Raw genomic sequence first — 10707 nt, 5'->3', positions numbered from 1 at the left:
CTGGCCAGTTTTAGTTTGAAGTTTATTTTACCAGATATAAGTATGGCTACTCTTGCTTGTTTTGGGCATTTATTTGTTTGGAAGGTCTTTTTCATCCTTTTAGTCTAAGCCTGTGTTACAAGTGGTTGAATCTTGTTTTTTGATCCAAGTCTCAATTCTACATCTTTAAGAAAAAAATTTAAAAAATTCTACATCTTTTTTTTTTTTTTTGTCGATCGTGGGGCTTGAACTCTGGGCTTGGGCGCTGTCCCTGCACTCTTCAGCTCAAGGCTAATGCTCTACAACTTGAGCTACAGAGCCACTTCCGGTTTTCTGTGGTTTATTGGAGATTGGAGTCTCACAGTCTTTCCTGCCCAGGCTAGCTTTGAACCGCGATCCTCAGATCTCAGTGTCTTGAGTAGCTAGGATTACAGGCGTGAGCCACCGGCACCCAGCAAATTCTACATCTTTTAATTGGAGAGTTAAGGTCATGAGCATGTTTATGTTTAAAGATATTCCATATGTCCTGTCATTTTACTGTTTTATGATGCTTGTTTCTTTCTTTTTCCTCCATCTTGCCTGTCTGATGTTCTATAAGCTTCTTCCACAGGGATAACCTTTGTCTTTCTTAAGGTTGAGAAAGTTTTCTGTTGTTATTAATTTATTTTGGTTGGTCATGGAGCTTGAACTCTGGGCCTGGGTGCTGCCCCTCAGATCTTCAGCTCAAGGCTAGTGTTCTACCACTTGAGCCACAGCATCACTTCTGGTTTTCTGATAGTTTATGGGGTATAAGTATCTCAGGGACTTTCCTGACTGGGCTGGCTTTGAACCTCGATCCTCAGATCTCAGCCTCCTGAGTAGCTAGGATTATAGGTATGAGCCACCGGTTATTTTATGGGTTAGGTTCTCACTGAATTTTTTTTTATATGTCTTTTCTTTCTTCTATGCCTATGATTCATATGTTTGATTTATTTTATTTTATTTTTTTTTTGGTGTTGGTCCTGAGACTTGAATTCAGGGCCTGGGTACTGTAAGGCTCCTGAGCTATTTTGTTCAAGACTAGTGTTCTGTCACTTGAACTACAGTTTCACTTCTAGCTTTTTGGTGGTTAATTGGGTGTGCTTGTGTGTGTGTGTGTGTGTGTGTGTGTGTGTGTACATCTTCAAGGTAATAGTGGCTATGGAAATGATATGATTTAGATCTGGGTGGGAGGTCCGTTTCTGTCAGCAGTCAGCACAGAGAGCTAGAAATGGCCTTAAAGTACTATGCAGATAATAGGCCCAAAGTATCATTGCTGCCTTGTCCTCAGTTTCTGTGATTCTCTCCTAGGCAGGGAAGGAAGTGCTACAGATATCTGCCATGTTTGCATTTTCAGAGTCCAACTGCTTCTAATGATACCTTTGACATCTCAGGCCTTTACTGGCAGCTTGTGGTGACTGGGTGACCTAGGAGGGCTTAAACCTACTTTTCTGCCTTCAGATCCCTCAGTTTTAGATCAATCTCAAAACCAATCTAGCCACAAGTGGTTTGCACTCAGTCATGTCAGGACTAATTAACTGTGTGAGGCTAAAAAGTTTTCTGAAATGGTCCTGGAGAATAGAGTTGTTGAGTGGAGCTGCATACTGCGAGGGCCTAAGTTTGCCTGCCAGCAATCAATGTACATTGATCTCTCAGATTTCAGAGCTCTCTATCAGCAAAGGCTAGGCCTTTTGTGTTCTGGACAAAGGAATAATTGACATAGAACTACCAAGTATACCTCACTGCAGAGGGAGTCAACTTTCCCTCTTTCTGCTCACCTCTGATGTCTGTCAGCTACCTAGATCCTGGCTGGGGTCCGTAGTTCTAAATGATCAGTGGTTGTTTCCAACCACTGTCTCAGTCTCAGAACCTGGTTGGCTTTAGGCAGCTTGGGGGCTGCTTGCTAATAAAATCTGATACCCTGGGAAGCTCTCTCAAGCTGGAGACCCACCTACAAGATAGTGCCTTGCTGCTATAGCAAAAAGCTTCTCTATCCAATGCTGGCCAGTCATGTTGGGAAGGTCATTTACCCACCAAATCCTATATTATGATTTGATTCCTGCAGGAGGTGTTGATTTGTTCTACAACAAGGTCAGCTGGTCTACCAAGGTCACATCTGGCTTACCTTGTGATGGGGGCTTTGGTCTCTTTTCTACATGTCATAGGAGAAGAAGCTTGGGCTGTAAAGTGTTTTTGTTTTGCCACATTTTTTGCTGTCTTATTCCTTTTTTGTGGTTCTCAGTGCTCTGCCTTAGTTTTGCTTTTCCAAATATAATTTTCCTTTGTCTATTAGACTGTTCTCATTCATAGAGTCTGACAAAGTCTTTCAATGTTAAGCTTTTTAGTTCACAGTTCCTTCGATATAAAACATTAAACTTTCTGAATGAACTGATGAATTTATGTAGTTCTAAGTAACTTTTAATCTAGAGTGATGATCATGGTATTTGCAGAAGTGATGCTTTCACGAAACTTACTCTTTGTTTCACAAATACCAGCTTAAAAATTGTTAGCTGTGGGGCTAGGGATCTAACTCAGTGATAGAGCACTTGCCTTGTTTATGTAAGGCCCTGGGTTCAATCCCTAGGACTGTAAAAGAAAAAAAAAGTCTAGTAGCTGTGACAATTATTTTATACATTCCCATTCCTACAATATTAGCCTACATTATGTTCTCCTATATTGTATACTTATTGAATTACTCAACACATGTATATAACTGAGGTTTCATTTCTTGTGCTCATGTCCATTAAATGAATGAATGCTGTAATTCAATAATGCTTCTTTGAAATCAGAAATTGTCAATATGTTTTAAATAACTTTCTCATTGATGCCAAACATACATTAGGTTCTTACTCAAATCCAGTGTTCCATCTCAGTGATGAAACAATTCTGAATTCATTTTTAAGAAAAATTTCCTTCAAAATCAGTAACAATTTGGAATTTGTCCAAGTTCCAAGAAGCATTCTGCAGAACAATAATCCTGTCCAATATTAATGAGTCAGTCCATACTTCTCCATCTGAGTCACACCTCAATTTTGGCTTTATACATTTTCTTAAAAATGAGTTTGCACGGGGTGCCAGTGGCTCATGCCTATAATACTAGCAACTCAGAAGGCTGAAGCCTGAGAATTGATGTTTGAAGCCAAATTCTTGAGACTACCTAATTAACTAGCAAAAAGCAGGAAATGGAGGCATGAATCACGTGGTAGAATATCAGATCTGAGCAAAATAGCTGAGAATGCAAGACTCTGAGTTTAAACCCCAGTAGTGGCAAAAATACAAAAACGTTTTTACAATAATCTAAATGAAGTTTCTTTTGATTATAGTGGGAAGATAAAATTATCTATAATAATGGAAATTCATAATCCTTAAAAATGAACACATCACTCTCTAGTGCTTGGATTCTAGAAATGTGCCACTATGCCTGGCTATTTTTTTTTTTCCACATCGAAGGTGCTATCTATTTACATGAGTTAGAGAAAGTGAAAATAATTTAAATATTTTTTTAAGGTTGAAGGGAAGTGGTTATAACCGAACCTAAACTTTATATCTCATTTTCTGGTATATGAGGGAGTTTCTGAAGTTGATCTATTTTATTTTTGAAGATATTGCAATTTTTTAAAAGAGGGCAAACACTGAGCAAGTAGGAACCCCCAAACAGATATTCATGATAGCTCCCGGATAGCTCATGATAGCTCATTGTGGTTACCCTCCACTGCACTGAGAGCTAATCATGCTCAAGGTACTTCCGTAGGGTGCATCCTCCTGGAACAGTGGCTTTTCACCATGACAGAACAAAGGTGGGTTGAATAAAAGGCAGAACAGCACCACTGCCCTCTTTCTTGGCTATTCTTTTTCTTTGTCCATCATGGGGTTTAAACTCAGGGCCTGGGCACTATTCCTGAGCTTTTTTGTTCAAGGCTAGAGTTCTGCTCCATTGAGCCACAGTGTCATTTCTGGTTTTCTGTTGGTTAACTGGAGATCAGAATCTCACAGATTTTCCTGCCCAGGCTGGCTCTGAACCATGATCTTCAGATCTTGGCCTCCTGAGTAACTAGGATTACAGGTGGGGGCTAGAGTCTGGCTTTCTTGGCAATTTCTGTCAGACAACAAAATTTCATAGAAAAAAAAATTGGCTTGTTTCTGAACAGCTGAGTTTCATATTGAACACATGGTCTCAATCATAACATACCTGTCTTGCTCCACTCCTTTGGGAATATGACTCACAGTAATGTGTGCGTGATTTTAGTTTTACATGAGTTGAGGCAGAACACCAAAGTGTTTGTGTATTCAATGGAATAGCAGCAATATTGAAGTTGGGGAATGATGCTTCACATCAGAAAATGGCATCAATTTTGACATAATTGCTTTGCTATAGAAATTTTAAATTAATATAGTTTTAATTTACTATAGAGCGAATTGACTTTTATTTTTATTTTATTGTAAAAATACTGTACAGAGGGGTTACAGTTACATGGGCAAGATAATGAGTACATTTCTTATCAAGCATTGTAGCCTCCTCCTTTGTTTCCCCTTCCCATCCCTGCTTCCCCCCACCCCTCCACCGAATTCTCCTCCCCCACACCAAAGCTGTAAAGTTCGTTTTCGATATAACGACTTGTACATCTCATTGTTGCAATGGGTCCACCTGTATCCCTATTTAAACGATTTGTTTTTTCCCTTCCCCTCCACAAATTATAACATCAAATACAGTGAAAGCAGGGGTTACACCGTGGGGGAGGGACATAAAAAGCAACAAAGAAATAATCTTATGTGTTAGAAACAATCACATGAAAGAAAAAAAAACATTTGTATACATATCTTAGGGTTCATTTCCCTAACATCAAATTAACTGACCTTTTCTGCTTGACTCAGACATATACTAGTTATTGCAACTAAGGGAAACCATGGGTCCTATGTTTCTTTGGGCCTGGCTTACTTCACTTAATATAATTTTTTCCAAGTCTTTCCATTTCCTAACAAATCGGGCAATGTCATTCTTTCTGATGGAGGCATAGAATTCCATTGTGTATATATATCACATTTTCTTGATCCATTCATTTACTGAGGGGCGTCTGGGTTGGTTCCATATCTTAGCTATGGTAAATAAGGCTGCAATAAACATAGTCGTGCTGGTAGCTTTAGTGTGGTCTTGTTTGTGAACATTTGGGTAAATGCCCAAAAGTGGGATTGCTGGGTCATAGGGGAGCTCTATGTGAAGTCTTTTGAGGAACCTCCATACTACTTTCCAAAGTGGTTGAACAAGTTTACACTCCCACCAACAATACAGTAAGGTTCCCTTCTGTCCACATCCCCTCCAGCATCTGTTATTAGAGTTCTTGATTATGGCTAGAGAGGTTGAGCATTTCTTCATGTGTCTATTGGCCATCCTTTCCTCTTCAGAGAAGTTTCTCTTTAAGTCTTTAGCCCACTTATTTATTGGGCAGTTTTCCCCCCTAAGAACAATTATAGTATCCTTTTATTTTTTTTTAATTGTGAAAATACCATACAGAGCGTTTACAATTGGGCAGTTGTTTCTTGAATTGACTTTTCTTATACCAATAAAAATGGCAGAAATTGTAATCTATTTGCCAATTCCCAGAATTACAACAGCTGGTAGAAATTAGGGAATAAATTAGTGTCATGACTATAAATTATGTCTACATGTCACAGTGATTAAACCATCATTCTTTTGATGAAGAGTCCCGGCTTTCAGTCCAGATTACTTGGCTTCTAGTCCTAGCTGTCTAGCTTACTAACTACAGCCCTATGGCAGGTTTCTGAACCTTTCCTAGACCATGGTTTTAAATGTATAATGAAAGAATGATATACTAGTAGAGGGCTTGTGGCATAATTTATTGGCATGGCCTTTTATTGGTTAGCACAGAAAGTGGTATTTTCTAGGTGGTTATTATTGTATTGCATGATCACATATATATGCCTTGTAGCTTTTTCCTTAGGTATGACTGTAAACTTTGAGAAGGCAGGGACCAGCTCATTAAATTGTTTATATACCCTCACCAATTTGTCTGTACTTTACATTGATAAACAAAGAGATTTAAAATCAAGCAGAATTTGGGGATAGATTATGAAGGACTTTAAGTGTCATTATTCCTAGACCTGCCATTACTACAGTGAAGTTCTTGATCGCCACCCTCAACAACAGCCAATCCACACATTTGGAAAACTGAGTAAAGAGTGGAGGCTGTAATACACAAAGAGCTTCCAAATGGTCATGGTATGTGAGTTTTTTTTCTTTTCTTATTTTTCTTAAGCATTTTCATCTACTGAGCAGTGGGTAATTTATCCCATCTAAGTCTAATCACTGGACTATAATTTATGACCTTCCATTTGAGTTCTTTTCAGGATATAGAGATGAGCTAGCCAGTATTTTCCTTATCAAAGAGCCTACTGTCATTGAACAACTTCATTACAAGCTGAAATATTACCCATGGGCCAAAGAACTGATGTCTTATAAAAAATGCTTTCTAGGTTTTACTCCTTCAGTATTAAAAAAACAAAACAAAACAAAACCCCAACACTCCACAGTATGACCAGCTATTAAAAAGAATGAATTTGCTGGGTGCCAGTGGCTCACACCTGTAATCTTAGCTACTTAGGTGGCTGATATTTAAAGATTTAGATTCAAAGCCACCCAGGGCTGGCTAGTTTATGGTACAGATAAACTCATAGTGAATGCTGAGTACAGCAGCCTATGTTTAGCAATTCTGGTTTCTCTCCCAAATAATGGGAGAGGTGCATTGTGTGTGTGTGTGTGTGTACACGCAGGCACCAGTCCTGGGCCTTGAACTCAGGGCCTAGGTACTGTTCCTCAGCTTTTGTGCTCAAAGCTAGTGCTCTACCACTTGAGCTACAGCTCCAGTTCTATCTTCTTTGGTGATTAATTGGAGGTAAGAATCTCATGGACTTTCGCAACATCTTGTCTTGTAAGTGTCATTGTTACAATGCGTAAACCTGTATCCTTATTTCATCATTTTGTTATTTCCCTTCCCCTTCCCAAATTAGAAAAATGTATATACAAGATACAGGGCACCAACAGTGAAAACAGGGCTAAACTGTGGGGGAAGCACATACAAAAGCAGCAAAAAAAAAATCACACAGTACATTTTAAATACGTTAAAAACAACAGCAAACAAGAAAAAAACAGTGTCTCTATCTTGGGGTTCATTTCACTTAACATCATCTTATATGGTCATATGTACATAGCTTTTGACCTTTTCTGCTTGTCCTAGACTTATACTAGTTATTGCAAATAAGGGAAACCATAGGACCTATGTTTCTTTCCTTTGAATGTATATGAATTTACTTTACAACTTTGGGGAGTGGAGGAAGAAGTTGGGGAGGTGGGGAGGGAAGGGATGGTAGGGGATAAACAAAGGAGGAGGTAATGCTGATAGGAAATGTACTCACTACCTTACTCATGTAACTGTAACCCCTCTGTACACTATTTTTACAAAAAAAAAACATAAAGAAAAAAAAAGAATCTCATGGGCTTTTCTGCCGGGGCTGGCTTTGAACTGTGATCCTCATATCTCACCTTCCTGAGTTGCTAGGATTATAGCTTGAGCAACTGGTGCTCAGCTCCAATTCTTTTTTTAATTTAATTTTATTTGTGAACATACTTTACAGAGGGGTTACAATTGCATGGGTAGGATAATGCGTACATTTCTTACCAAGCATTGCAGCCTCCTCCTTTGTTTACCCTTCACATCCCTTCCCAGCCTCCCCCCTCCCCCCAATCCCAATCCTTCTCCTTCCTCCCCTTCCCCCCCCCTCCGCACCAACGTTGTAAAGCTCGTTTTGGACATGACAACTTGTACTTCTCATTGTTGCATCAGGTCCACCTGTATCCTTAAACAACTGGTTTTTCCCCATCTCCTCCACAAGTTATACTGACATCAAATATAGTGAAAGCAGGGGTTATACTGTGGGGGAGGGACATACAAAGCAACAAAGAGATGATCTTATAAATTCGTTAGAAACACATGCATGAAAGAAAAAAACATTAAAATACATATCTAAGGGTTCATTTTCCTGACCTCACATTATCTGACCTTTTCCGCTTGACTAATTCAGCTCCAATTCTTTTCTTTAGAAATTTTTAATTTTGCTAGGGGATGCTTGTTTATGTCTGTAATCCTAGCTACTTAGGAGGCTGAGTTCTGAGAATCACAGTTCAAAGCCAGGCCAGGCAGGAAAGTCTGTGAGACTCATATCTCCTACTAACCACCAGAAAAACTAGAAGTGGAACTGCGGCTCAAAGTAGTAGAGCGTTAGTCTTTAGCAAAGAGAACTCAGGGACAAGTGCCTAAGCCATGAGTTCAAGCCCCATGGCTAACAAAGAAAGAAAAAGTTTTGTCAATGTACACCAGCAGCTTCATACAAATCTGGTTATGGTTGTACAGTCATGTAGAAACACTTGGAATTGGAGTCTCAAGTGACAAGCAAAGTAAACTACAAAGTACAAGAAAATGTATGGCACAACATTGTCAGCAATAAATGAAAAAAAATTGGAAGGAAATGACTTTGGAAAGAACTAGGCTGCAGGAGAAAACCACCCACACAGTTAGGAAAATAAGAGCCATATTTAGACTGAGAAACAAGGTACAAGGGAAATACAACACCAACACTCCTGATGTCAGGCAATATTCCAAAGGTTAAAAAAACTCTTGAGCCAATAAATTGCCTTAGATTTGCCAGTTTTTCTCCTAAAAGACATATTGGGCCTTTATCAAGGGCAACTCACTCAGCATTGTCAATTATCTACTTGTGTGTGTGTGTGTGTGTGTGTGTGTGTGTGTGGTGTACCAGTATTGGTACTTGAATTCAGGGCTTGGGTGCTGTCCCTTAGCATTTTCACTCAAGGGTTATATTGTTCTACCAACGTCTTGCTTTTTGCTAGAAATTAGACTTTTCTGTCCTGGCTGGTGTGCAACCTGGATCCTCAGATCTCAGCCTCCTGAGTAGCTGGGATTATGGGGGGGGGTCACTGAGAACCGGCAATGTACTCCTCATAAGGATACCTTAAGAGGCAGGTACCAAGGGCCTTATTGTAAATATACACAACGATTGAAAAAAAAGAAAAAGAAAAAGCAGCAGCAACTAAAACCTGATAAGTGTTCCTAGAGCTCCACAGAAGAAGTAAGCTTGCCACGTGGAAGAGCAAAAAGAATCCTGACAGGGCTTCGGATCTTTGGAAAAGAAGTGATGAAAGCCACACACAGCCATGTAGACCAGAGAGAGATTCCTTGTCAGGCTAGCTCCCACGGATGCAGAGTAGCAAGCTTGTCCTTGAGCAGGAGAGGTGATTGTGTCGGGGTCAGGGGAGCTGGGGCAGGGGTCAGGCCGGCGGAGGGTAGGGGTAGCTGGGCCCCGAAGGCAGCCCGCGGCCAGGATGGGTCAGCGGCCCAGGTCAGGCTTGGGCTGATGTAACTGGTGGTTGGGGGCTGGGGTGGGGGTTAACGGCCGTGGCGGGGCCTGGCCTGGTCACCTGCTCAGGTCCTTTCGGCCGAGAACCTTCGGTGGAGGCTGTCAGGCCAGCACAGAGATGAAGATGGGAGACGTCAGTGGGGAGCCGCGACTCTCCAGCACCAGTTAGGAGCGTGGACAACCCACCCGCGCGATCCCGATCTCGTACACACACGGAGCGGGGGAAAGGCTCGCTGCGGGGCTGCTGGCGCTCCCGGGCCGATCCCGCAGGTGGAGGCCGGCACCCCACAGAATTTCCTCCACCTCTTCCGAAGTTAAAAAGTCGATGTAAATTAGCGGGAGCGGTTAACACCCGCAGGCCAGCCCCCCGCCCCCGGCCCCGCTGCGCGCCTCCGCGCCGGAGCCCGTTCATTCGGCGTCCAACAGCGCCAACCGCCACGGGGCTACAACGGCTGCCCCGGCGGCGCGCGGCGGGCGTTGCACCGCCGGCTCTGGCGGCGTCGAGTTCTGAAGGCGCTGCGGGAGCGAGGCGAGGCCGGGCCGCGCCGCGCGCGGCGAGTTTTGACAGGCAGCGCTTACAGCCAATTGGAAGCCTGGTGGGCTTTCTCTCTACCAATAGGAGACAGGACCTTAGCTGGGAGGGGGTGGGGGTGGTAGTGTAACGCTTCCCGCGGGCTGCGGCTGGATTCGATCCGACGCGGCTGCATGCCTCTGGGGCGGAGGCTAGGCCTGGGAGGCGGGGAAGCGGGTGGGTGGGGAGGGAGGGGGGAGAAGGGAAGACCGGAAGCTACGGTCGCGTCCCGATCCTTCGATTTCTCTCCCCGAGGGCTGAGGCAGGAGCTGGATGTGGGCCCCGTGATAAAGGGGAGCGGCCGCTCCGGAGCCTCCTCCCGGGACGCCTCCCGTTCAACCCGCCCGCTGTGCTCGGCCGTCAGCTCGGGGGCGCGCGCGGCCCTCGCGGACGGTCCAGCCGCCGCAGACTGACTGACCGGCCGTCCCCCAGGCCCGCGCTGCCCGCCGCCCCCAGCCGCCGCCATGTCCTCCTCCTCCTCCTCGCCCAGGGAGACGTTCGAGGAGGACCGGGAGTACGAGAGCCAGGCCAAGCGCCTCAAGACCGAGGAGGGGGAGATCGACTATTCGGCTGAGGAGGGCGAGAACCGGCGGGAAGCCACCGCCCGGGCCGGGGGCGACGGCGGTGGCGGCGGCGGCGGCGGCCGCAGCTTCTCGCAGCCGGTAACAAAGCGGCGGCTCTGCGTCCGCGGT

General features: G+C 43.5%; 1 protein-coding gene across 1 annotated transcript in view; it reads left to right on the top strand.

The window, feature by feature from the left end:
* Positions 1-10207: 10207 nt before the first annotated feature.
* Positions 10208-10707, top strand: part of Hnrnpll (heterogeneous nuclear ribonucleoprotein L-like) — a 33439-nt gene continuing 32939 nt past the window's right edge. Inside the window, exon 1 of the mRNA XM_013018003.1 lies at positions 10208-10677. Within this exon, the coding sequence (XP_012873457.1) occupies positions 10480-10677 (198 nt within the window). The 5' untranslated portion in view covers positions 10208-10479. The remainder of the gene's footprint in view (positions 10678-10707) is intronic.

The sequence above is a fragment of the Dipodomys ordii genome, unplaced genomic scaffold (genome assembly GCF_000151885.1).
Source record: "Dipodomys ordii isolate 6190 unplaced genomic scaffold, Dord_2.0 Scaffold37, whole genome shotgun sequence".
In the NCBI taxonomy this organism is placed as follows: Eukaryota; Metazoa; Chordata; class Mammalia; order Rodentia; family Heteromyidae; genus Dipodomys; species Dipodomys ordii.
Note: the sequence above shows the minus strand (reverse complement) of the source record. Positions and strands in the feature narration are given on the sequence as shown.